Source organism: Neopsephotus bourkii, unplaced genomic scaffold, assembly GCF_033783945.1.
Source record: "Neopsephotus bourkii isolate Nb327-2 ecotype Australia unplaced genomic scaffold, CSIRO-AGI_Nbou_v1 NB_196, whole genome shotgun sequence".
Taxonomy (NCBI): domain Eukaryota; kingdom Metazoa; phylum Chordata; class Aves; order Psittaciformes; family Psittacidae; genus Neopsephotus; species Neopsephotus bourkii.
In genome coordinates, this window is record NW_026900709.1 from 1,373,928 (window position 1) to 1,401,056 (window position 27,129).

Consider the following 27,129-nt stretch of genomic DNA (forward strand, 5'->3'; position numbering starts at 1 on the left):
TTTTTAATGGAAGAAGGCTTGGACTGTATATATTTATCTTACAGAAAATGACCCCAGTGTTCCTTTAAAGGAGTGAACTGATTTAAAGTCACATGGCTTTCAATTAAACATTAAACCTACCCCTTGTAAACCTAATTTTAAACAATAGTAGGAGCTGTAATGCTAAAACTTTATCCACAATGCTATTCAGTGACACAAAGTGTATTGTGTTAAAGTCAAGTCTTGAAGAGTTGCATTGCACAGAGAGCAGGGAAGAAGGAGAGGGAAGATCATTTCATGTGCCATAGCACATGAAACAGTATTCACAGTACTCACCCTGAAGTTTAGATGGTCAAAAGGACAGGTTACCCGCCATTTCATTTGTATTGAGGTTAGAATGAAAAGGCATTCAATTAGCAGGTGTGAGGTAAAGTTACGTTTGCTGCTTTAGAAGTCTGTAACTACTTGTAGTTCAGACTTGAGATCATCACAAGGAAGGCTTGACTCTGTTCTATCTGGAAAAAATTCCACAGAAGCCCAGGTATCCAACTTTAAGCTAAAAAATCCATTTTTATTTATGCTGGTCATATAAATTACAGATGTTACCAAACTATATACACAATGGTTGTTTTGGAAAATTATTTATACATGATGCTTTCTGAGGGAAAAATGACTTCTTATCTGCAGCTTGCTTTAATTCACTCTGATGAACAGAGACATGTTCTTTCATGTCCCTATGTAGCACAGAAATATCTCATTGCTCGGTTTCCATTCACTTGCTTTCAACTAACGTTAATAGTATGCATGAGAGGAGTGAGTAAAAAAGGCAAAACGAAAGCAAAATTCGGGACTTACTGATTCAAGGAGGTTGTTTTCCTCCCAGATGTCTAATTTGAACCTAATTTGCAGAAGAACGCAAGGTGCAAATGTGCCAGTGTTTGCATGCATTAACTACATATTCTGCAGACAAGATTTAAATCTTGAATGAGACTGTATACATGAAATACAGCAGCCTTGGAATTGCATGTTTATCATTAACAGGGGTTTTGGGGATAATATTGATAGGAAAATGAAAAAAAACAAAATCAACAACAAAACCAAACAACCCAAACCCAGCACTACACAGTGCCTGAAATAATAAAAAAAGAGAATATTTTAAAAAGGCACTTTACCATTTATACAAAAGCTAGTTATTCTGCTTATTAAATGAGTCTGACAGGCATGTAATACTTTGTCATGTAGCAGAAATTGCCCAGTGATCAGCAAATGCTGCAGCTCTTCAGTAACTATTTATTTAAAACTGCTTCCCAGTCCACATTTACCAGATAGCATCCAGACGCTGCCAGATCAGTTTTTTCCACGTTAAACTCTGATAGTTCTTGCTGTAGTATGTGAGTGCTTTATGCACAAATAGATTTACTTCTGCACTTCAGCAGCAAAATGGAGACAGCCTTTTGACAGCACAAATGTTGTGTCTGTTTCCTTTCTGGAACACCCTTGTCTTGCGGACCTTTTTTCTTCCACAACTTGTGCTGTGGTGGCACGTAAAAATCTATGCTGAAGCTAGTCCATCTTTGGAAAAAGCAAATCCCGGACACCTATGGGACATCTCAATTCAGGGGGATGAGAATCTTCGCTTTAAAACAGTCGCTAAACCAATAGTGTGCAAGATGATGATTAAACAGAAACTACTTAGAACAATAAATCATCATTTCCTCACACGCATTAACGTCTTTAGTTATCCTTACGTGCTATTTTCAGAAGAAAAACATTCTGTTCTTGTACTTTTATTTGGAGCAATTCTATGGACGATAAATTTTACTTGCAGAATTATTCTGCTGGACCTTCCTTGCTGAAGTCAAATGACCTCCAAGCCAGAAAGGATTTGGCCTTTTATCAGTAAGGAGAGGAATTCTGACTTGCAGGAGGCTATTTGTAATCCCTAGGGAGAAGATTCCTGGCTTACATGATATTGGTAACAGGGTCCCAAGAATAACATTTGAATGGTTTCTAGGAAATGCTGATTTACAAACATGACGGAGGGGCAAAATTATAAAAATTACTGCATCTTTAACCCACACATGATTACTGATTTTTCTGGTTTGTGAACTTCAGTCAGTTGAGTAAGGAGAACTCAGCTGCAAGAAAAGAAGGAAAAGATTAGTCTTGTGGTAGTTATTGCTGTTCATTCAAAAGTAACTGCACATTAAACCTTCTTTGGCTCCATGTAATTGCAGTGTCATTTTGACAACATAATACAAACTGAGGATCCCATTTCTGGTTCTTCACAAAATACTGGAAGGCTCATTAGAAAACACTATGTGGTAGTTGCAATAAAAGAGACATTTTTATATGAATTTCTGTGATTCTTGCAGCCTATGGATTATGTATTGCAGGATTTTTAGTGAAGTCTTGTTTTCCTGATGTGTAGGGAAACCTGTGGGGGGGGGGCTAGAAGGGAATTCAGCAAGACTACAGAAAGTGTTTCTTTTTGAGTTACTGAGTTATAGGATAATTTGTTCCACTGCAGATTGCACCCTTGTTCTCCATATCTCACACAGTGCTTTTTCACTGGCATCTTAGTGAGAGAACGTATTGCTTTAATAATGCAGATCATCTGCTTGCTCTACTTGGGCACATCTTCACTAGGGTAGTTTGTTGTATGAATTTTGGATGATAAAGAAAAAAAACCTCCTTATTTTCCTCTTTTCCATTTATCAAGTTAAATAGAATGTTAAAAGTAAGGAGGGAATACTTAAAATCCTCTGAAACTATTTTCTCAGCTAATTCTAGAAAATATTTCTAGTTAAGAGCCTCTAGAAAATCACCTACCATTTAGCAGCACTGAACCACTTCTCTAGTACCCTTAAAAACTGCAATGTGATTGTATTTGACCCTCCCAGTTCATTACCAAACACATGGGGGGTTTTGTACAGTTATGACTCCAAAAGATTGCAATGGTCACAGCTTGTTTATAAGCTCTGGAAAGAGCTGGTTTGAGAATTACTGTTGAATGCTAAAAGAAACCAAAAACATTTGGAGCCTGATGATAAACAGAAGTGAAGCCAACTGTTATTTGCACTCCTAAACTTTGAGAAAGGCAAATGCATACTGGTTCACAAATGCAGTTTAGGTCAGAACTGTTTTCATATGGCATAAACCAAACAACAAGCGAGTGGGGTCATGTCTCAGATTGGGTGTGTATGTTTTAATACAGACTTTCCATTCAGGGTAGTATTTCAGTTTTAGGTGAAGAACTAGTTTGCTATTGGAGAAAAAGGTGAAGAAACAAGAAAAAGATACTTTGCTCTTGAACAGATAGATCTTCAGCTTGCTGTATATTAAAGAGCTCCTCTATTTGTATATAAAGTTTAGCTGTGCTTCAAATCATCAGCAGTCAGGATTCTTGTTTAGTTTCGGTCTGTGGGTGAGGAGGAGTGTTTACAGAGAGGCATTTGAAGGGGAGTTGACAGGCATTTAAATGCATAACTATTTTAAGACCGTAAGTCTTAAAAGTCTTAAAGAGAAAACCAAGACCTAGTATTAAAAAGGAGGTATTCTTTTAAAGCTGTCAAAGCCAAACCACTACTTTGTTTCCTGATAGAAGTCTGCTGGGCAAATCTCCAGTGGCTATACATCAGTGCTCAAAGTATTCTAAACCGCAACGATTCAGAACACAATTTCTAGTCAGTAAGTAGAAAAGGGAAATATTTCACATAGGATGTTGGTACAGTATTTTCCCAATCCTTCTATATATTTAGTGAATATTACTTTTATTTGCTAAGAAGATTTTAGTTGACTTCTAATTTCTGACTTTGGTACCTCAAGTAAAAACTTGCAGCACAGAAAAGTGCAAGTCTGCTGAATCACAAGCTTTTATATTCCTTGCGCAGCTTCCTTACGCAAGACAAGTCCTTTGTGCTAGCTACAGAATTAGTGTAATCATTATGTATTTGTCAGTGTAAAGGTTTCATTTGTGCAAGAACTCCAGGATCTTTGAATTTTGACATTCACGATTCACTGGCCAGTGTGTCAGACAATTTCATGTAATACAGTGATTCAAAATATGCTTGTACATCCTGTCCAGTTTAGAACAGGAAATGTCTGCATTGCGTGATGAAAGAGCACTGATTTTTCTAATAATTTTACAAGCAGCCTTTTTTATAAACAGCATCTGTGTTGTACATGTTCAACCTGCTTATGTATGTACAGCATTAACTTATGAATGGAAAAGTTTACAACATACAGCAGTTTCGATCACAGTGGGACTCAGGTGTTCTCTCAGCACAGCATAAACACTTGGAGACATTGGAAGAAGATCTGATGGAGAATGTGGATCTGTAGAATCATTTAAGCTTAAAAAAAAAGGAAAAAGAACAAACCACAAAAATAATCTTAAAAGCAACCTAAATCCCTCTAACTTGATGCATAGCAACGGAGTAGGGTGAATGCTTAAGTTAAGCTTATACTTGGGCTTACTGGTGGCCCTGTAAGCACAAGCTAACAAGCTGGTATAGACTTAAAAATGTAGGAGATAGGATGAAGGAAAGAGAGGATAAACCTGACTGTAATATAAGTTGCTGGAGAGAAAAAGGAGGCAATGAAAGATTAGTAGATCAGAGTACTGTAAAGCCTTCATTCAAATTTTACAAATGTTTTGCCACATGGATGGGAAAAGCACCATAAAGGTGAAGTTCTTTACCTCCATTTCTTGTCTTTAGCAGTTGTTGGCCAAACAAAAAACCATGCAATGTGTTGCTTTCCTGAACTATTAGAATGGGAGAAGGGAGGCAGGGATAACTTTGAAGCAGTATGTAAATTTAATAAAGATAACATTTGAAATGTAATACATCCATAAGAATACTTACATTTTGGAGACTGGGATAAATACAGAAGGAACGTAACCTTTGCCGCCTCCATCTGAGGGCTTTGAGACTAAAAATAAATTTTAGAAATTAAATATTGCCTACTAGTTTTATTACTTATTTGAAATCAGACATCTGCTCTAAGTGCTGCAGACCATAATATATTAACACAGAAATGTTGCTGTTCATGTTTGAATAAACAGCTATAAAAATGAGGGGAATTCCTGAGACTGGTCTTTGGGTTCAGGTCTTAGTCACATAATTAATTGACTGTGCTCCCTTTATATGAATTGCCCTATCAGAATATAAGACCTGGTGAAAGAGATCTTGGTGGGGTTTAAAAAGCAAATATATCATCATTTTACAAGCTTGGTAATTCTGAGCTTCTAGATTTCAGTTCTGCAAATGTTTGTGCTCTCTCTCTACAGATACAGCTTCAGCAATGTCTTTTGCATGAAATTAAGCACACGCATAAATTTTTAGAGGATTAGAGTATTAGGCAAAGTCAACTGCATTAAAATGAAGAGGAAAAGCACTTGTAGCGTCCAAATATTTTTGGGTAGAGTAGGAATTTGAACTCAGATGGAATTGTAACCTTTAATATTGGAAGTCTAGAAGAATGTGTATTATCTACTAAAAAAATCAAGGCCTTGAGGGCTTTTTGAGCAAGAGCAAGTTTAGTCTAAAAATGGCCTGACCTGTAACTTAGGCAAGAGCAAGTGTGGGCCTGAGTGTATTTGAAGCCATTCTTGCCTAGTCTTTTTGTATTTTTCAGTTCCATTGCCAGGGTTTTTTAAGAACATTGTCTGCCATAATATCTTTGTAATTGCAAAGTAGGTCAGCAAAAGGCAGTGTAGGTAAGTGACCTTTTGCTATAGTGTTCCACCTAATGAAATGAAATAAAATGGGTCTTCCAAGCTGTTTGGAAAATACAGAATTCCCTTGAAATTGAAGAGACTGCATGCTACTGTAACAATTAGAAAGCCAATCAGCAGGATGACTTTTCAGTTTCATCTCCTTTTAACACTCAAGCACTGAATTTTGTAATGCATTGGTCAGGAAAAGAAATAATCCTGATTTTTTGACTGTTTGTACCCAAAGATCTATTTCCATGCTTCTTTGAAATATTGTTGTTGTCTCCTCTAATATAACCTCTAAGACCAAGAATGTATTTACAAAATGAAGCTGTCTAAATGATAGACAGATGTTAAAACACTTATCTTGATGCCAATTAAAGGAGGCATCTTAATCTGTTCTCTTTCTCCCCTCCCCACATTCCTCAAATTGCCTCTTGACTTTGCAGCTGCTTTGCAGAAAGGGCAAATAGAGAAATGGAGCCTAACCTTCATTTGGCTGACAGCTGTAGTGTTTGCCAAATGCCTTATCTTTGGGAATGTCTGGATACAGATACTTCAGAGGATTTTCAGGAACGTTGTCTGCCATAATAACTTTGTAATCACGCAGTATGTCAGCAAAAGGCAGTGCAGATAAGCGACCTTTGTTATAGGGTTCCACCGAATGAAATGTAACGTCTCCTGTAAAAATACAAAGGCATCACGACCACTGATAACTGGTAGATCAGCATCTACTGCTGGAATGTATTTTTGCCTTTCTCTTGCAATTTACACTGGTGTGGGTTTTACCTGTTCAGATCAGCTTTCAAGATACACCTTCTGCGCATGTGTATGCAAATGTAAAGCCTGCAGTAAGGAAGTTCATTTCCTAAGGAACTTAAGATAGTTAAAAACTGAGAGGTAGATTTTCAGAGTTTTATGTTTCAGTAAATACAATACTTGTATCTTGGCCAAAACCATACTAAGACATGATACTCCTGAATTTTAGTTTCAAACTGAAGAAACCATGGCTTCTGTATTACAGGTGTATTGCAAAGTTTGAGGTTTATGTTATTTTTTTTTTAATTATACTTACCATTTTCTAACTGATCCACCCAAGTAAAGGTAATTCCACCTAGATTGCTTTCACTAAATCTTAACAAAAATGTTCCTGGTGTCTTGTCTTTGAGCAAAATTCGCTCCTTTTCTTTGCTTACAAATCCCATTATGTACCTGAAGTGTAACAAAAAAAATCATGGGTTTACGATTGGGAAAAAAGTACAGATTTCAGTCTGTTCAGTGCAACTGGCCAAACTTTATATAGATGTTCAAAGGCTGGTTACAAAAGCTTTACAAGGTCTTGAAACTATGACAAAAGCTTTATGTGATTTGTAGGTGGAGCTCAACGGCATTGAGCGCAGAGTGCTATGAAGCATGATGAAATTTATGTCAGTACTTGACTGTACACCGACAGAACTGATAAATAGATAACCTGCTGATTCTAAGAGATTCAGTGGTGTTCCCTGCTGGTAAAATATTCCAAAAGTTATAAATGGGAAGAGGGAGAAGTTTTAAACTCTTTGCAAACTCTCTTCTGCATAGGTAAAACTGAGATTAGTAAAGAGAAAAAAAGACAGAGCAGGGAGAGATCAATATAGAGCAGTTTCCTCGTTGCTCACCCATCAATCCAAAGAGGAAGAATGTGCTTTTTAATTAAGTCCAGGATAGCTTCAAGCCAAACCCAAAAGGTAAAAGACTTTCCAGGCAAATGTTCCTAATGGTTAAAAAAAACAACCACAAGAGAAGTGAGAGGTGTTACTCAACATCCATATGACGTGTCTGTCTCAGTATTTTAAGAATAATCTAGTTTGTTCAAGCCAGAATTACAAATTTGAACTGCTGGTTTGAGTAATGTTTCTCTTTCAGCCTGACATAAAACCAACTGATTTTTAAGATATGCATTGGAAGCACCTCATTTTTCAAGAAAAAAAAAAAAACAAAACCCAAAAAATAACCCCACAATCATTGTTTCTTTCTGGTTATGAAATTCCGTTTTGACAGAAATGATGACAAGAAAGTTGAGCTTTCTTCCAAGGTTCCATACTTATTTAAATAATGTAGTTAATGAGAATAAAATGATTTTACCCTTCTTTCTCAACAATTTATCTGTTCTTCATCAAAGTTGCCGAATGTATCATCTGACTTGAAATAATTTAGGTTACGGCTGACCATATGAAAAAAAAATACTGTGTGCTTTATGAAAAATATATTGTGTCGCTATATATATGAAAAATACGAAAATATACTGTATGGTTTGCCAGCGCAATCTATTGGCCATTTTCAGAAGTACATAGGGCATGCTATAATGACAGTTTTCAATATCTATAGCAATGTAACTCTATATTATATCTCTTAGCCCAAACTTTAAAATTCTGGAAATGCTATTTTCCTAGTTAAACTTTTACAAGGAATGTGATTGTGCTGGGCTGTAAGTCCCACATATCCCAAGTGGGAATCTTACCAGTAGCATCTGGGAGATAGGCACACACATGGGCAGTAAGAGAAAGAAGAATTCAGTTTCACTTTTGGAACCCTACCTTGCAGAACTTTGCCCAGGATAGCTGGTAATCATTGTAACTAACTTGTTGTCCTGAGAGGGAAAAAACAAATAGTGAGCCTGTGTTTCTGAAGTCTTGAAATAGATAAACCTTGATATTCTGTATAGTTGGTGCAGGGGGAGAATTACGGTACATCCAGACCTGGAGATGGATTGAGAGGGGTATGCTAAGGGGATGTAGATCAGATTTTCTGTATTCTTTTGAAGCAGCTGATAATAGTAGTTTTGGAAATATTTGCCTGAAGTAGTGTGGGACTTTGTTTCTGCAACACTCTATGCTCAGTTTCAGTTTTTAGCCTAAGTCTTACTTCTCTTGGAATTTGCTGTACCTTGAACCTCCCATTTTAAGACAGTTTCTTTTTTCTTATGATTTCTGTGGATTTACAATGGCAGCTCTCAACTCTGCTACCTCCACTAAGCAAGGAATCTCCAAGAAACCAGCAGGGGAAGTGACTGTTACGCAGGGAAACCAGTATTTGCTTCCAGCTTTGAAACAATAAAAGTAAAGATTCCCCCTGGTCTTTGACAAATGCTTCTGTTCCTGCCTAATGGAGTTTCTTACAGTTCACCGCATGTTTTATAACTGCTTCTTCTTCAGAAACAGATAAAGCTTTCTTCTGCCAGCCTTCTTCTAAGGCCCCTCTCCTCTGGGGGACAATCAGATCAAAGTGTTCAATAGTCCATCTCTCTGAAGCTACAGGGCCCCCTTGCTATGTTGTCACTGGTGAAGGATGGGTCCCAGAACTAAACAGACCCACACAGACAGGTACTAAAACTGAAACAAAACCTAAACCAAACCACATAAGCAAGCAAAAAGACTTCCTTTTGATTTCAGATGCATGAGATAATTACTTGCTAAGGTAACAAAATAACATCACAGTTCAGTGTGACACTGATGCCCTCTTCAGTTTAGCAGTCTGGAAGTTCAGAAGTTGAATCATTTTGTGGTGACAGTAAGCTGACATGTGCTTTTCTTTAAAGAAAAAAATGTCTCTGTGGCATTTTTGATGTCAGCTCTGGAAGTGGAGGTCATGCTGTCTGGGCTGTCTGGGGTTGTTTTCTTCACAGTAGATACAATGGGGCTGTTTTGGGTTTGTGCTGGAAACCGTGTTTTAACTAAAACACAGGGATGTTCTAGTTATTGCTGAGCAGAGCTTACACAGAGCCAAGGCCTTTTCTGCTTCTCACCCCTCCCCAGCAGTGACTGGGATAGGGGGCACAAGGAGCTGTGAGGGGACACAGCTGGGACAGCTGACCCCAACTGACACCATCCATTCCTTATGGTGTCATGCTCAGCATATAGAGCTAGAGGAGGAAGAAGGAAAGGGGGGGATGTTTGCAGTGATTGTGTTTGTCTTCCTAAACAACCATTACATATGATGGAGCCCTGCTTGCCTGGGAATGGCTGAACACTTGCCTGACCATGGGAAGTGGTGAGCTTAGCTGCTGCCTGGTGTTAAGCCACAACATACGCTTGAACTCATTACCTGCAACTATCAAATATGAGAGCTCAGGAGCAAATAAAACCTGTATGTTTCTACACTCTTACCTGTAAGTTTCTCTGCCAGCATGTTGAGCTGCTCAGAATTGAGTCCACGACCGACATAAGAGGAAAATTGCCAGCTCAGTACTTCTAAGAGCTGACTTAAAGTGGCAGCAGGAGGATTATTAAAGAAAGACAAATTCTGCAACAGAATTAATGCTTTGTTTAGACAGTTAGCAACCATGAAATACACTGCAGTCTGTGAAGGAGGCTGCAAGTACTTGAGCAGAATCTGGAAGTGTTAAAAACGAGGTGTCCAGAAGGGGATATATTGGGGCAAATTAGCCAAAAGGCTGACCCTTCCCCCTGCAGGCACCCAGCAAGGTCCACTTGTGTGCCTGAGCAGAGTTGTAGGGGGAAACCCCTAGAGAGAGACAGAGTCCACGTGTGCATCTTGGATGATGAAATTTCTTGCTATGCTTCTGATAGCATTGTATATTAAGACAGTGAAAATATGCTTAAGTCTTGTCCAATTAACGCAGATAGTCTCATACTTTAATATGTTTGGTGCATGGAAATCTTAAACCATCATGTACTCATAGTGATATGCTGTTGAATCATTTGGCTCATCTTAGTTTTTCATTCGGTTTCTGGTACATGCCATAAACATACTAAAGACTGTGCAAAAGCTCTTTGGGAGCATCACAGAGTGATTATGTAGTCCAGGCTGGTGGTTGGCTGGCCTGCCATTATTCTTAGGCACACTCCATGGTCAACTCTCACCCTTTCTCTCCAAACACTCTGTGATTGCCACTAATCCCTGACTGAAAGCATGAGAGCTACTGACAGCATTATTCTACAGTCTGCAAACACTGTAGACTGAGTCTAGAGCCTGAGACTCTGCTTTTGTTCACAGTTAGAGCCCCTAGAAGGTGCTACTTGACATTTACCTTCCCCACAGAAAGCTCCTATAAAAGGTATGCAGGAAAGCTGTACTTGAGTACATTGCAGACCCACCTATGCACCTACTTTGACAGTTTTGAATTGTACTTGTACTAATAGAATTATTTTGTACCATCTACAGCTTTGGTCTATCACATCCAAAAAAGACAAATTGAAACTAGAAAAATTGTGGAGAAAGGCTATTGACTGTCTTTAGTTTAAGAACTACTACTCTAGCCATAAAAAGGAAGGCTAAGCATGCGTATGGTTTTGTATCTGTGCAGGGAAAAAAAGGATAAAGCAAACATAAACCTATGATGTTGATAACAGTGTATGTGAAGAAAACAGGTCCGATTTGAGGGAAACACAGCCTTTTTATAATGAATAGATTTGGTAACTGACTAATAGGAAAGTGAAAATGCAGCAAGTCAGTACTTGCACACTGAAAACCTACCTGAGGATCGTTGGTTGACAGATTGTACCAAATAATAGAAGCCCACGCATTGGGTAGCTGGCTGACATTGGAAATCATCACTACAGGCAAGGAGCTGGTCTGGTGGAAAGAATGAGTGCAGTATGTAAATGCTGCCAAGGAAAGTGTTAGTGCTCTGTTATACTTTGTTTTTTAGCCTCCTCTTTCTTCCTTAATCATACAATTCTGTCCAGAAGCTCTGGAATATTACGTCTGCCTCTGCTCACTGCTGAAGATAACATCTAGGATACAGACCTGTGGTCTCACCCAACACTATTGTTCTTCCATAAGCTGCTGGAAAACACCTTTTATTCTTGCCTCAAAAAATCTGGCTCAAATACTCACTTCCAAGTTTATAGTCAATCCATACAGGCAGACCTGTGTTTCAAAGCTGATGGAATGCAGCTCCTCAGTCACCATGTGAGGGCCCTGAGGGAGTAAATAGGTTATAAAACTGTGAATGCAGAGATGGTATTTAACACTGTTCTAGTGATCTGACTGCTGACATGACACAACTTCGCAAGAAAACACATATCCAAGATATAAGTAGAACAGGAAAGAAGGCAGTGAAGGAAATCATTTGTTTAACTCTGATGTTAAATTAGTCCAGAAGTCTGGTGTGTTTTTTCCCGATGAATCTAAAAAAAAGAAAACCCTTGACATTGTTAAAGCAACACTTTTAAACTTTAAACTTTCACCTTTAATTTTTTTCTAAAAGGGTACTTTTAAACACAGATTTTCAGACAAAATGTTAACGGATTATTTTTTGTGTCTGATAAAGAGTATCTCCAACTTTTCTTTTCCTAAAGTTTCTTTACTGAATAACAATTCTGATTTAGAAAGAGATGTTAAACTTCAGGAGAAACAACCTAGAAATGAAAGAATAAGCCACAACTTTAATGACAGGCAGACAGGTAGGCTGCCTCTGGGAACACAGGCCTGTCATAAGTATACTTAGACAGTATACTAGCTGAAGGAGTACAGACCTAAATCACTAATCCAATGTAAATCTGGCATTAAAACGCCAAGCTTTTCCAGGTAGGGAATCTGTCTGTCATAGTTGATTAAAGTTTGTAATACAAGCATTTTATTTTGATTACAAACCAGCATAGCTCTGTAAAGATCCAAATCTCTGCCCCTTGGGAAACAGGTCTTTTTACATATATTTCCATCCCCATAAGTAAAATCTATCTGTCCTTTTCCTGTGTTGTTGTTTTTCCCCTCCCCATCGCATAATTGTTTTATCAGACTTGTAAAAAGGATCAAAAATTCCAAATCAAGGTGCTCCCAATTATTATGCTACTCTGGTTTCAATCAGTGTAAAATAAAACTATTCCTTGGGAAAGTGCTTTATGGACTTATCTTTCCCATGGAACACCTCCTCCAAGACACATGCAGGCCACTGCAACCAAAAATACTGTATAAATAAGGGATTGAGACCACAGGAGATCCTCAGGTATCTGAATAATAAATCTGCCTTGCAAAGGGAAAATCCAGCTTAGAGCTGAGGGCTTTTACATGAGATAATTATCCATCAAGTGAACTCAAATATTTTAATACAGGTAGAATCATCCAATGCTTATGTTAGCAATGACTTCCCAGGCTGATTTTGACCAAGGAGAAGCTCTGGCTGAGAAGATCAGCAGTGTCACAGCTCAGCTATCCTAATTCTCCACAGCTCTGAGTTTTACATAGTTATAAAGGCACAGTATGTGAAAGTGGGAGTAAAATGCTACCAGAAGTAGAACACTAACAGTTTTACACCTACATTTTTGCATTTGCTTGTCTTGATGCAAATGACTTGGTCAAAGCAATTGAGAGGCCAGCTTTGAGTTTCAGTCTTGCTAATCAGGTTGCAAGTTATTCCATTCAGAAACACCACACGAAGGATGCACAAGTATCTTCTGTTTTAGGTTCTTGCTTAAAATTCTCCATTCTGATCACACTTTTGCTTTGTATTTAAAGACTGCTTGTAATAACTTTTATGTTTGTACAACTACATCTGTGATGAGTGATTTTATTATTAAATATTTTTTTAAACTTGCCAGTACAACTTTCCCCTCGGCACTTCCACTCTGCAAAAAAAAAGTGTACAGAGATACCTTAAACCAGTATCAGATACTTTCCCTCCTAGGTAAGTAAGTGGCATTCCTAGAAGCATTTTATGGCTGTAGTTACCTTGGGAAACAGCTGTGGTAGCACTGGCAGAGGCTGTATCATTGGCTGCAGGCTTCTGACTCTTGCTTCAGTAAGAGATTTATGTGCATATTTTCACTGTCAAATAGCCATGCTAAGTTTACAGTGATGGGCCACCCTAGTGCTTGTGTGTACTTGTGCATTCCCCCTCCCTGTCTGCTGCCTCCAGCATGGCATGGATGAGGATAATCCTGCCTTCTCCCCTGCTGGGGTGGTCCTCCTTTCCCCTCCTGGCAGAGATGCAGAAGGTGAATGAAGGCATGCAGTAACTGGGATTCTGATTTTGTCTGTGACACCTGAGGCACTCAGGAATTATAGAATAGTTAGGGTTGAAAAGGACCTTAAGATCACCTAGTTCCAACCCCAGATCCAAGAAGAATGAGGCATAGTAGAGCTGTGCAGATGCTGAGGAAGGGGAAGGGGTTAGGAGTTGGGCAGGGGAAGACACATATGGCAATAAGGGGTGCTAAAGGGTAACACAGGAATGGAAAGAGTGCTCTATGATGCAGGTGATCGCAGGAACACAGTGTACTGGATGTGCTGATGTCAATACTTCTGGTTTCTGCTCTCCGCTAAGCAAGAATGTGTGGATTTTAAACTCCCCAGCTAGCAAGCAAGCACTTGCAATACCTTTTCACTTTGTGTGTCGGGTGGTACGTGCATATCTCTGAAAACAGTGTACTGGATGTGCTGATGTCAATACTTCTGGTTTCTGCTCTCCGCTAAGCAAGAATGTGTGGATTTTAAACTCCCCAGCTAGCAAGCAAGCACTTGCAATACCTTTTCACTTTGTGTGTCGGGTGGTACGTGCATATCTCTGAAAACAGTGTACTGGATGTGCTGATGTCAATACTTCTGGTTTCTGCTCTCCGCTAAGCAAGAATGTGTGGATTTTAAACTCCCCAGCTAGCAAGCAAGCACTTGCAATACCTTTTCACTTTGTGTGTCGGGTGGTACGTGCATATCTCTGAAATCTGGGTATTGCAGAGTATCTGCTGGTTTGTTAGGGCTGACATGTCATGGTATAAGTGTCACCACAAGAGGGGAACCTACAACCACAGTCGAATGACTATTGGTAAACTAAGCACACTTTTGGTCCTGGTTGAGGCATGCAAACTTCTTTGATGCAAATATAATTATACCCTTACTTCAGCTGTAAACTTGGCCAACAGAACAGAAGAAGAACCATTCCTATAGGAGAAATTGTTTCAACAAAAAACTCACAAAGCTTCTTTTTCCCAAAATGTAAGTGACCAAAAAGGAAGCCTAAAAGAGGAGTGCATATATTGAAATTATTACTTACCTTCTATTGTAACTTTTAAAATATACGATACTAAGGCATGTAATTAAAATTTCTGAGTAGTTCAGAAAAGTTCTCATTATACTATCATATGACAATTGGGTCCTATACTTATTGTAAGGATAATACATATTTCAAAATCTAACAACATATGAATCACAGAATCAACTAGGTTGGAAAAGACCTATTGTTGATCTTTGATTTAAATAAAACTCAATCTTAAATATTTCTGAGAGTAATCAAGAATAACATGAAAAGTAAGTGCACAAACCTCATTTCCTTTGCTGCCAGCACTTGATTTCATTTCTTTGGGTTGCTGTATAAAGCAAAACAATGTTTATGTGCCAAAGAAATTATAGACAGAAACACATATAAAGGCCATATTTATATTTAATAAATCCTAATTTTTTAAATTTTAATATTTAACATATTTAACCATTATGTTCTTCATATGATAAGGTTTTATTCTCGATATACACATACTCCGTGACAAAGGCTCTGACACTATGCCTTGGAAAGTCTATTCAGTGAATAGTCTTTGATATTTTTAAATATTTTTTTAAGAAATTAACTTAATGTAACAAAGTGTTAATTAGGGTGCTTACAAAATGTATAATAGAAAAAGCACTAATGACTGTCACTTTCCGTCTCCTGTTGCAAACCTCCACTGACTCACTGCATCTGTGGTTAAGCTCTAGAAAATACCATAGGGGAGTGAGTCCAGTCAGAAAGCATGGCTCAATGGGTTATTAGAGAATCTACAGAAGTAGTGCTGTAGTCCCTCAAAAGACAGTTACTGCACGCAGGCATTAGTTTCAACTAGATCTAGAGCATTCAATTATAATTTCCCCTAGACAGTGGTGATGTTTGGTTTGGGTTTTTTTTCTTATAAATAAAACCCAGTTTCTGAGAAACTGTAGTTCAGCATAATTAGTCTTCTCCTTTTCTGGTATTAGTTAGGATTTGTTTTGGCATTTCAGTGAAAATATAGTCTTATCTTATGGAATGGATGAAGTATGGAATGGGATAAAGAGGTTCTAGGGGTAAACTTTCTGTATAAGGAAAAAAAAAATGAGTGTGTATATTTGACAGTAATACAGTTCTCCCAGTGTAGTCTTTAAAGACTCTTTGATTTCTACACAAAGGTATGCAATAGGAAAAGAAGTCAAACTTACCAAATGTCGAAATTCTACAGACAGGCTTCCATTTGCGGATTCATCCATGTTCATTGCTTTCATGTGTGTTCCACACAGAATGAATCTACGGTTACTATGGGAGATGTTACAGTTATGTACTCCAATGATGTCATATTGGTTAATCTACGAAATATGATGTTTTATATTCTTACCTTACTGTTGAAACATTCCTAAAATAGAAGAGGGGTAGGGGGAGAGCGGAGAACAGATTGTGAATCAATAAATGTATAAGCCATAACCTGTACTGAGAAATGTATCTTGAGGTGGTAGATTTTGCGTTGTCAAAGTTAACTTGTAGTACCAGTACAACCAAGCAACAACTTCCGAACTAAAGAACTGAAATTTGCACCTGGCCAGATGCAAGTAGTATATTTTATCTAGCTTTTTCCTCCTACTGGAATGATGTGGGTATTCAAAGCTGCAGCACTATCTAATTACCTGCATGCCTGTGTTCTGGAACAATACAAGCCTATGTATTTAGCTGATGGTGTATGGGGAGAACACGTGCATAGCAGCAAACCGGACAGTACACAGCTTTTGAGAGAAACAGTCCTGGCTTCTCTGATACTGTTTTCCTTCCTTCTTTTGGGCCAGCATCTATGTGCATGTGGTCTAGGTGGGCTTTAGCAGCCTTTTGGATCACCTTTGCTGATTTTGAAATCATACCTTGACATCAAGTCTTCTGTCCTGTGTTTTATCATGCTACGGTGCCGTGACCTATCTGTCACCAAGTAAGGGGTATTGCTTAAAATAATACACCTTTTTTCAGTATTATTTACACCTTAATATTTTTTTAATTTTTTTTACACCTTAAAATAATACACCTTATTTTAAGTGTATTTTAAATAATACACCTTTTTTTTATTTTAAGCAATACCAGTAACGGGTATTGCTTAAAATAATACACCTTTCTGAGAGAAGATGCATCAACTCAAAGAGACACCAGGCAGCATTAATACTGTTTTCACATAGTATAGACAGGCTCTGAGATGCTTTTTAATTAGGAAATTATAATCAAAGAAGCTGGGCATCTTGTTCATTTGGGTTTACTATAAGAAATGATGCAAACATAAAGGAGAACCAAACATTTTGGAAGGAGGAGTTTACATAGCAGCCTTAATTTCAAGCAGGGGTAAAACTGTAAGCAGCCAATTCCTAATAACATCATTAGCTTTTTAAGCACGAGATTTGGGTGCTACTTGCAGCAGCTGCATCAAAGCTGCTGGGCCTATTAACACGGGTAGAATTAAGTCGTATTTCAAAGCTAACTATGCAACGTGGTGTAATTTAAAACTTTGTGTGATGCTACTATTTCAGACCAATGAATTTTATTGAAGTCTTGAAACAAATCTTACATGACTTCCTGCCTCCAATTTGAAAATACCAATTAGACATAGCAGCTTTTCTTCGAAAAAGACAAGTCTTCCACATTAAAAATAGAAAAGCATTACCTTGGTGTTTTAACTATTTGTGTGTGTGGGGTGTTTTTATTTTCTTTGGGGATTTTTTTTTTCTTTTTTTTGGAGCAACTTCTAAATCTGATCCGGTAGCAACTGAAAAACCTGTGTTTTCGTAGGGAGGGAGAGGATATCTTCATTTTAAAGTTCCTTACTTGTCAATAGTTGCTTTCACTCTGATCTGGTAGTTCAGCTCTGGCAATTTAATCAGCAACCTTCAAAACAGAAAATGTAAAAGTAAATATTAATAGAATAAATTTCTCAACAGAAGATATTGGAGACCAGTTGCTTCTCACTAAAGTGTCTGTAATAATTACAATCTGAAAACAGAGCAGCATATAGTATTCCATCATGATTTACAGGGTTGTACACTCAGTAAGAGGAGCTGGGCTGTCCCAGTGGCAGGTGTTCTACCCTCCCTCAAGTATGTGGGGAAGTTAGTATGTGTTTGAGGGAATGGCTAGAGAGAGACAACAAAGAAGTAACAATTAAGGGATGGATTTATCTAATTTGACTGCACTGTAGATGTACAAGTATTTTCCTTCATGTACCCTTTCCACACCACCTAACCAGCCATATATTCTTGCTGTGAGGTGGAAATGAGAGTTCTCCAGTCTTCAGTCTTTTCACAAAGTTGGGCAAGGAGATAGTGGGGGTGAATCAAGTTGTCATTGATTCACCCGAGCCCCCCAAAATGAGGAAATTTCTCAAAAGTGGCTCTGAGTATTCTGATGTTGGCTTGTATGATGTGGGTTGTTATTTACTGAGTTTGCAAAGTCATTAAAACAAGATTTCAGTGCCTACAAAACCTGAAGTTGCTGACTTTTGGCCACAATCTGCCTTCCTTCCTCACAGATTTACTCTTTATTGCCACTTATTACAAGTGACAGGTCCTGTGGCACTTATATCTCCATTCCAGAAAATCTCCATGGAGTCAAAAGGGTCTCTAACACAAGTTGGTCTGCGTTGTTTCCTAGATTCAACTGGTGTAAAATGCAGTATGCAAATGAAGGAGTTTATATCAGATTTCCCTTCCTTACCTTAATTTAACAGTGAACTGTATTAACGTTTTAAGAACCATTGGCCTCTGGGGATGTGTTGGCATGCAGGGCTGCCTTTCAACCACGAATGAACTGTGTGAAAAGAAGTGAAAAAATAGATTGTGAGGAATATGCATAAACATGGAGCTGTATTAGGTGGGGTGGCGAGGGAAGTGCTTGGATCTCCTAGAGAGTATTTCTCCGCAGATGTGAAGCGGGGGGTATGTATTCCAACTCTCAGCTCTCAAAATGATCCAGTGGTATAACTTGGAGTTGACTTGTTCTATACATCAAAAAATAAACCCCCAAACCAACAATTCCATAGTCCTAAAGTACCAGGCTGATAAACATCTGGAAGACCAAGGCTTTTAACAGAACCATAAAGCAGAACATGAAAATACAGAGCCTGGCTCCAGAGGAATTAAACAATCATTTTCTTTTTTTTTTCATTTTTTATAAAGAAAAGTTGACCATGTTTTGCTTTCAGATAGTAATTTGTGGTGTATCTCCAGTATAGCGAGTAAAAAAGGCAAGAGGGATGATGATAATTTACCTATTCATAGAAGGGTGAATTGGGCAGGGAAGAATGTCTTGGTGGGGAAGAGGAAAGACAAGAAACAAATTGGCTCCTGCCACTTCGAAAAACCACAGCCAACCACCACAACTTTTCTCAGCACTATGTACATAACTCATACTGAAATAAGTGGATTTTGTGTGTTCACTTAGAGGCAGAACCTGATCACAAACCTTCAACTGCTGAACATGAGAAGCTGCCTGGCACCTTCAGCTCCTAGGAGTTTTGATGATGGTTGTACGTACTTTTTATATTGGAAACTTGGTCTGCAAGATCCTCAGGGATTCAAACTTGTTTCATTTTTTTCCTTCTTAACAATATGGTCTCACTGTTGCCAATAAATCTGAGTCAAGTCAAATAAACTTATGTACATTGAGAATAGCTTACGTACTTCCGGAAGAGATTGTATAGCAGAAAGTTGACCTTTTCCAGCAGCTGAGGTCTTTGCAGTGGGATTGGGTCCCCATCGTAAGTCAGTCTGGTCAGCAGTTCATCCAGTTTTTCTAGCTGCCTTCTGACTTGAAAGAGACTCTCTGCCAACAGCGTGAAACTATAGCAAGACAAAGGATTAGTTTGCAATCTTCCATGTAAACCATTTCTTAGAACGTAATGGCCGCTGAAGTTCTTGCTTGGGGAAATCAGAATCAGTGCTGACTGGTGCTTTCTAGCTTTATCCAAACTCATGTCCATTCATCTTTTGTTCATGGGAGTATATGAATAAGTCAGGCAAAGTAACTACTTCATTCCAAAAGGAAATACTTATGCAGTGGGTGTCATCAACAGCAATGCTATGCTGTGTGATAATCCAGAAGAAATCTACACATGCTGCCGACGTTTTATATGCCGGGAAACTGTGCCAATGTAGTGCTTTCCTATAGCTCAGTAGTTTCACAAAATACACTCTTATTTAAAAGAATAATATTTGTATAATACGCGCAAGTTACCAAGACTGAGGAAATGTAAAAACAGTAAGGAAAATCAAATGCAAACACACTTGCTAACAGTTTAATGGGTATGTGTGTATAAAATCACATTTTAAAATCTATTTTTAACATCTTAATTGAAACAAAAAAGACTTCAGTGGAAAAACAAAAAAAGGGAGGCAAAAATTACTTTTTTCTTCCAACCTAAAAAGGTTTCTGGTTGTTTTCCTTCTTTTCTTTTTACCTTACCTTTGCCAGGAGAGAATTTTGATGGGAAAGAAATTATCAGGACATTGACATTCCCTGGCTGCATTATCTTTTTAAACATAATGCTATTTTCTTTTGATTTGCAATCAAAAGCGCAAGTTGTCACAGAGACTAATGCCATTCAATTCCTGCATAAGCTTGAAGTCTGGAAGCGTGATGTACCTACTGAGTCAAAGCATAAGGTGTCTACCTGGCTCCGGACTAGACAAAACTCCCACTGTCCTCAGTGATAAACTCAGTCAGCACAGTTCTTACTCAAGCAAAACCCCCAAGAGAGCATGTATCACTCCAAAAAATGAGTGATAGCTATGGCTCAGCCTCAGCAGTTCACTAATATTATTAATGCTGGATAGCAAATACTGTCCATCACAGCAAAATATATTTTTCAGTATTTACTTTCTTAGCTACGCATGAATTTGCTGCTGTTGCAGCTGATCTAAAGGAATGATCATTTCACGTGCAGCAGACTTCCTGTGGTTTTCAGTGGAAACAAAGGCTCAAGGCAAGTTTACCAGTTCTGGAGCTGATCAAGCCCGCCATGGAGAGGACCCCCAATGCAGGCAATCTGCTGCCGTCTCTTCCAGTCCAGCAGCTCTTCAGTCAGCATGTTGCTCATAAGCATATCGATTTCATGAATCACACGCCCTATTTTACTGAGTACTTCCTGTAAAATAGGAGAGGTGTCACTAACTGACCACAGGGAGCAGCCACAAAATTCAGCAATTATCATAAATGCTGATTGCATTTGTTTTCAATTATTTTGGAAGTAACTGTATTTGGTCTCTCACACTTCAGTCTGTAACTCAGAGGTGACTGGATTCATCACTCATTGTAACTAAAATAAATCCTGAATCTTCATGAACTCTTCCTCAGTAAACCATCTTTTCTGGGGGGTGCGAGGGAAGATGGTTGCATTCTTTGTGGGCATAACACCTCCAAAAAGCTGACACTTACAAGCACTTTCAAGGTCAAAAAGTTCTCCTTTTGATTTGCATCACATCCAGTGCATTGGGATTTTTTTGCTTGCTTGCTTTTAACCGTAAAAAGTACGTGGACTTGAACAAATTGCCTAAATTTACAGTTTTCCATGTCAGCAAAGAAGTAGTCAGGGGAATATTTGTCATATTTGCAAGTCTCAGTTGCTGAACAGAGCAAATACCATTGGTGGGTTGTTGTTTTTCTGGTTTGTTTTTCTTGGCAATTATTATATTACATTTACTTTGAATGTATTTTATTTACTTTAAAAGCTATGGATTGCCAGCTAAGTTATCCATTTTGTACAGCATGTACGAGATGCCCTTACCTTACTTCTAAGGTATGTAGAACCATATCCTTGATAGAGCTGTTACTAAATTGCCAGTTTCTTAACTGCTAGGTAAAATTACCCGTACACACCCTAACTTTATGTGGATTTTTAACTCCTCTGTTATTTGTTGATCTGAGAGGAGAATCTAAAAGGTGCATGTACACATTTGAGTATTTGGCGTGGGAATAAGGGGAGAAAGCAAAGGGATCACAGAACACGTCACTAACCTTTCTCTTGTAGTCTAAAGTATTGAGCATCGCCTGTAACGCCAACATTTCCTGTTTAATGAGGGTGCTGTTTTTGTCGCTCTGCTCTGCAAGGGATGAAAAAAAAAGCAGTATAAATGCATGTGTGGCTGCATGTGAGTGTTTATAAGGAAAGGAGGGAAAGGAACCACAACCAGAGTGCAGCATGAGCTAGTGAAAAAATAAACTGCAGGCATCAATAGGTTGTGTAATAGCATATTTCATTTGAATGGACTAACTTTAGTACAAGTTTAAGATAAGGTTTTATGAGTCCACACTTTAGGTGTGTATGTGGAACATGAAAAGGTAGAGAACATACAGACGATACCTAGAAATCTATAAATGTCTCATGTGCATCTGCATGTGTATTATGTACATCTGTCTTGGATCAGTGATGGGTCTGCACTCTACTGAAACATGCCTGTGGTGTCAGCAGTCAGACTAAAGCTCTTTGGACTTGATGTGAATTATGTGTCTGGCTGAGAGAATGGAGGTTAGGCATTTGAAATGGAGAGAGTGTTAATCACCGTGGGGATTTCAGCAGCCAGGAGTACTGATCTCACTGGGCATTTCCCTCTCTCTTTCCCTTCTATGGATCATGCATTAGTTTCAAGCTTCCCCAAGACTGCCCCATGCTCTTCATATGCAGGTCTTCCCCACCCTCACCTTCCCCCACCTTTTGCTGCTCCGCATCTTTCATGCCACCTTCAAAAAAGAAATGGGTGCCAACTGTGCCTCTGCTAAGCTCTGGACTGACATCTTCCTATTATGTGAGGGTAGATGCTTCAACAGAGGCAGACAAGTAAGTGATTGTCAGCTCAGCCACAGCAATTGCTCACCCATATTGTAAGGTACTACAGGCTGGCTGTGCTGGTGTAGAACATTTATTGACACAATGAAATTTTAAGCCCTGAAAGTCATTTATGTAAGCATGTTTCATTTTGAAAGTGGGACAGGCTTCAATTATCTGTGGTCAATAATTATCATTGGCCTGATGACTAACAACTTATTAAACCATATCAACTTGATCTCTTCTGATTGTCTGGCCAGATCAGGTCTTAATCATAAAGGACTGACACGTTTAAGAGCTCAGACATTTCAAGCCCAATATCTTTGCATGGTAAAAGGGAGATAATATGAAGATATCTGAGCAGACACAGATGGACCTCAGTTTCTTTTCTGAAAGAGATCATGCAAGGACTGTTGCCATATGCAGATCTCAACCATCACAGGCTGATCAAACATGCATTGAGTGCTTACCAGCTGGTTATCACCACTGTAGTCAAAAAAAAAGAATAAAACCCCAAGTTAGAGGCTAAAACTCGCCTTTAGAGGCTAAAAAACCAGTTTTGCACAACTCTGCTAGGGAAAAGAATAGGCTTTTCTACATCCAAGGAAGTCCCTTATCAAAAGTGAGGAAAATGGAAAAGTTCTTTAAATTAAGGAAAGTACTACTGTTCATGCCATTATGCATCTTATCTATGGAAAATATTTATACTTGACAACATCTTCTTTACCTTGTTAACACCCAAAAGTTATTATGTTCCAAGACTTTATAAACACCAAAAAATCCATTTTTATATTTACATACATTATCTGAGTAACTGTGATGGTTTTGGCTGGGGTAGGGTTAATTTTCTTTGTAGCAGCTAGAATGGGGCTGTGTTTTGGGTTTGTGCTGGAAGCAGTGTGGATAACACAGGGATGTTTTAGTTATTGCTGAGCAGAGCTTACATAGAGCCAGGGCCTTTTTTGCTCCTCACCCCACCCCAGCAGTGAGCAGGATGGGTGGCACAAGGTGCTGGGAGGGGACACAGGCAGCACACCTGACCCCAACTGACCAAAGGGATGTTCCAGAGCATATGAGGTCATGCTCAGCCTATAGAGCTGTGGGAAGAAGGAAGGGGGTGATGTTCAGACTGAGGACATTTGTCTTCCCAAGTAACCATTACACATAGAATCATAGAATAGTCAGGGTTGGAAAGGACCTTAAGATCATCTAGTTCCAACCCCCCTGACATGGGCTGGGACACCTCACACTAAACCATGCCACCCAAGGCTTTGTCCAACCTGGCCTTGAACACTGCCAGGGATGGAGCATTCACAACCACGATGGAGCCCTGTTTGCCTGGGGATGGCTGAACCCCTTCCTGACCATGGGAAGTGGGGAATGAATTCCCTGTTCTGCTTTGCTTGTGAGCATGGCTCTTGTTTTACATATTAAACTGTCTTTACCTCAACCCATGAGTTTTCTCACTTTTACTGTTCTAATTCTCTTCACCATACTAAAGGGTGGGGAAGTGGGGAGGGGGGAGGAGTGAGTAAGTAGCTGTGTGGTGCTTACTTGCTGGCTGTTGATAAACCACAATAGTAATGCACAAAAACTCCCTGATACTGGGGTCTAGCTGCAGAATCAGCCGTTTCATAGACAATCTAAAAGATATTACAAAACCTCTTACCTAAGCTTTGTATTGTTTTATACCTGAAGTCAAATTCCTCTTGCAAATCTTCCAAGTATTTGACATCTTGGTCAGTCATCTTTCTCAGGGAAAAGAAAGTAAAGTTATTTGGGTTTTCACAGTGACATAAAAAGGAATTTGCTTAGTAATGGGCAAATGCATGTGTAGTATTTTTCCTTTCCTACCATTTCAGAATCCCTAATCAGTTCTGGGAACTCTTGTTTACTATCTTGTATACTTTGAAAAAGCTGATTGAATTATAAATGCACATTTATAAATACAGATTCATTTTACTTGTTCAGAAAGCCAACTATTACTCTCTTACCCTCAGTCAAACAGTAGCTGATACAGCTTAACCACCTGTTTACTAGCTCAGTGACACAGTGAAAGTAGGAATGATTCAATTTAGCCTGAGCTAAATTTAAGTTACTATACCAATAACATAACACTCTTCTTGGAGTTTTAAATTGGGGCAAATGGATTATTTTTCATTGACTTCAATGGAACTGGAATGGGGTGTGCAAATCCAAGTAAGATGGAGCCAGAGACAGCAGCAGAGCTCAGAAACTTCATTTGGAGAATTACTTAGGCATTTGGGTAAAGAACTGAAACATTTTTGCTGCTTTGGCTTTTTGTAAGGGTTTGTTTTCATACGTACTGCAAAAAGTTTAGGAGGTGTTTTCTAGTAACTGAACAATGATAATTCAAAAAATGACACACCAAAACAAGAAAAACTGTAGGCAATCATCTGTTTTACTTCGAAGGTCTTTTCTATGCTGTTTATAGGAAGCCTTGTTTCTGTCAACAACTCATAAAAAACACTTCTTAGTTCTCCGAGATGTGCAAGTGCCTGTCAAAATACAAACACTTGTTTCCTAAATTAGGACACACAGAATTATCCATTTTTGTTTCCTCTTTATTTTGGATACTAAACTTTCAAATTATATGTGTAAAGCATGAAATTATATACACAAGGAACTGGCTGATTTCTGTGTTCAACTTAATTGCCTACTAAAAAAACCTCATTTTCACTGGTCTTCAGGGCTGGCTGCGCATCCCCACACAGGCAGAAGGAGCAGCATGGTAGCCTGCTGTGTTGCAGCTTTGTTTTTGCTCTGCAACTCTTTTAGCTTAATACATATATAGAGATCTAGTATCACATTCTTCTAAAACTAGCTTTATCCTTATAAGGGTTCAATTTCTCTAACACTTCTTCCCCATGTAGGGGGGACACTGATGAGAAAATGCTACTAGGACCTCTTTCTGCTATACAAGAAGCGTCGCTCTTGAATGGTATAGACACAGGCATGTCAAATGTAACTTCTACATGAAGACTGCAGAGCTGAAAGTGGGGCTGTAGTAGTAAAGAGACTGTAGGTAATCTGAATCTGTAGGTAACCCTGCCTTAAACTGAACAGGCATGTATTCTCTGACTGAGCTTTCAAGGTCTTTATGGAACATTGCTACAGGTTCGGCTCAGCCCAGCTCTGCCCTGCAGTGGTATGGGAAACTCCTGGAGACTGTTAACCATCAGCTCCCAGTATTCTCCCCTCATGTCTCCTAAACACATAATTATGTCACGTAGCCTTCAGCTTTACAAAGTCCTTGGTATGTGACTCAGAGGTCACAAAGGCTAGCTAGTGCTAGCAAAGAGGTAAAGTTGCAGAAATACATTTAGGTATGTTCTTATTGCACCCAGTGGTCTGCCTGCAACTCACATAGGGATGAGTGGGATAGCTTTAAAATAGGTTGGACCCAGAGCAGCTGTAAAAACTTGGAGATCCAGGTATGTCCTGAGTAGTCAGTCTGGGCTGAGGTCCTCAGAATAACTGAAAAGGGTTGGTGCCAGCTTGCTAGCAAAGGCATTTGAGCTACCCAGCTTAAAGGTAGTTCAAGTATGTCTGTGTCAAAATAATGGCTGTGTAAACAGCAAACAGGACAAATATAATACCTGAGCACTGTTCTTGATGGCTGAAACTTTGTGTTCTACATTCCTTTGTCGTTCTGAAACCACAGAGTTCTGCAGAGATTTTTCCAGTGGCCCCTGGAACACATTGAACCAGATAACGGGCGGATGAGTAATACTAACAAGTGACGGTAACTGTACTGTAAATCCTAGCATAGAGAGGGAATTCAGAAGCTCATCTTCAACCAGCTGGGGACTGGTATAAATAGGCAAATCTGTTTAGTTCCACAGATCTGAAGAACATGCTCCTTTAACTTGGAAATCCAAAAAGTGAAAGGGTGTGGGTATACTGGAAACATTAAATATCTAGTTAATTAAAGAAACTGAAACATAGATGATTAGATTTCTTAAAAACACCTGATACTCATATAAGAATACTTATTACATCCACAGGTGATTAAAAAGAAAACATATGACTAAAAAATTGTTTTTCAATCATGTAACAATTTCCCCAGATGGTTTTATGTTGTTTGAAGAAAAAACTTTAAAATTTTATATAAAACCTATCAATGCCTTTGCAACATCAGACAGAATGTCTTTTACATTGCATAATTAATCTGAACTAATGCACTGCATAATTTAAAATATACACATCTGTTTTGTGAAGAATAAGCTCTTTAAAGCCTTTCCCACAGATTAGACTTTGAAGATTAGCTGTGACATAGAAGTCACTTACAGCAGTGCTTGCAGCAGCAGAGCCACTAATGAAGTACAAATATGAGTTTAAAGGGCAACCTTTGGCAACCCCTAGCACACACAAATCACTCAAGTGAAACAAAAGGACAGGATTTGGTCCTAAAAGCATGTGAGCAGATTAACATGGAGCAGATTAGTGAAATGTAATTCATTACCTGTACTGGCATGCTAGCTGCAGCCAATATTCTTCTTTCTTCTCTTAAACAGTTCGAGATGATCACTGCTATATGCATGGGATTACCATGATATTTGCCCTGCAGGCACAAGTAAATACAACTTTTTAAAATTCGGAATTCAAGGTGTCACTCTGAAA

The 27,129-nt window shown here is 38.7% G+C and overlaps 1 protein-coding gene across 1 annotated transcript in view; it reads right to left on the reverse strand.

The window, feature by feature from the left end:
* Nucleotides 1-974: 974 nt before the first annotated feature.
* Nucleotides 975-27,129, reverse strand: part of STAT4 (signal transducer and activator of transcription 4) — a 40,309-nt gene continuing 14,154 nt past the window's right edge. Inside the window, exons 3-23 of the mRNA XM_061376517.1 lie at nucleotides 26,972-27,070; nucleotides 26,106-26,198; nucleotides 24,155-24,233; nucleotides 21,678-21,763; nucleotides 20,657-20,808; nucleotides 19,346-19,504; nucleotides 18,381-18,473; nucleotides 17,496-17,555; nucleotides 16,036-16,053; nucleotides 15,863-15,956; nucleotides 14,959-15,003; nucleotides 11,537-11,620; nucleotides 11,174-11,272; nucleotides 9,844-9,979; nucleotides 8,275-8,327; nucleotides 7,357-7,451; nucleotides 6,774-6,910; nucleotides 6,188-6,379; nucleotides 4,848-4,914; nucleotides 4,226-4,334; nucleotides 975-2,117 (exon numbers count right to left, since the gene is read on the reverse strand). Of these exons, the coding sequence (XP_061232501.1) occupies nucleotides 2,091-2,117; nucleotides 4,226-4,334; nucleotides 4,848-4,914; nucleotides 6,188-6,379; nucleotides 6,774-6,910; nucleotides 7,357-7,451; nucleotides 8,275-8,327; nucleotides 9,844-9,979; nucleotides 11,174-11,272; nucleotides 11,537-11,620; nucleotides 14,959-15,003; nucleotides 15,863-15,956; nucleotides 16,036-16,053; nucleotides 17,496-17,555; nucleotides 18,381-18,473; nucleotides 19,346-19,504; nucleotides 20,657-20,808; nucleotides 21,678-21,763; nucleotides 24,155-24,233; nucleotides 26,106-26,198; nucleotides 26,972-27,070 (1,977 nt within the window). The 3' untranslated portion in view covers nucleotides 975-2,090. The remainder of the gene's footprint in view (nucleotides 2,118-4,225; nucleotides 4,335-4,847; nucleotides 4,915-6,187; nucleotides 6,380-6,773; nucleotides 6,911-7,356; nucleotides 7,452-8,274; nucleotides 8,328-9,843; nucleotides 9,980-11,173; nucleotides 11,273-11,536; nucleotides 11,621-14,958; nucleotides 15,004-15,862; nucleotides 15,957-16,035; nucleotides 16,054-17,495; nucleotides 17,556-18,380; nucleotides 18,474-19,345; nucleotides 19,505-20,656; nucleotides 20,809-21,677; nucleotides 21,764-24,154; nucleotides 24,234-26,105; nucleotides 26,199-26,971; nucleotides 27,071-27,129) is intronic.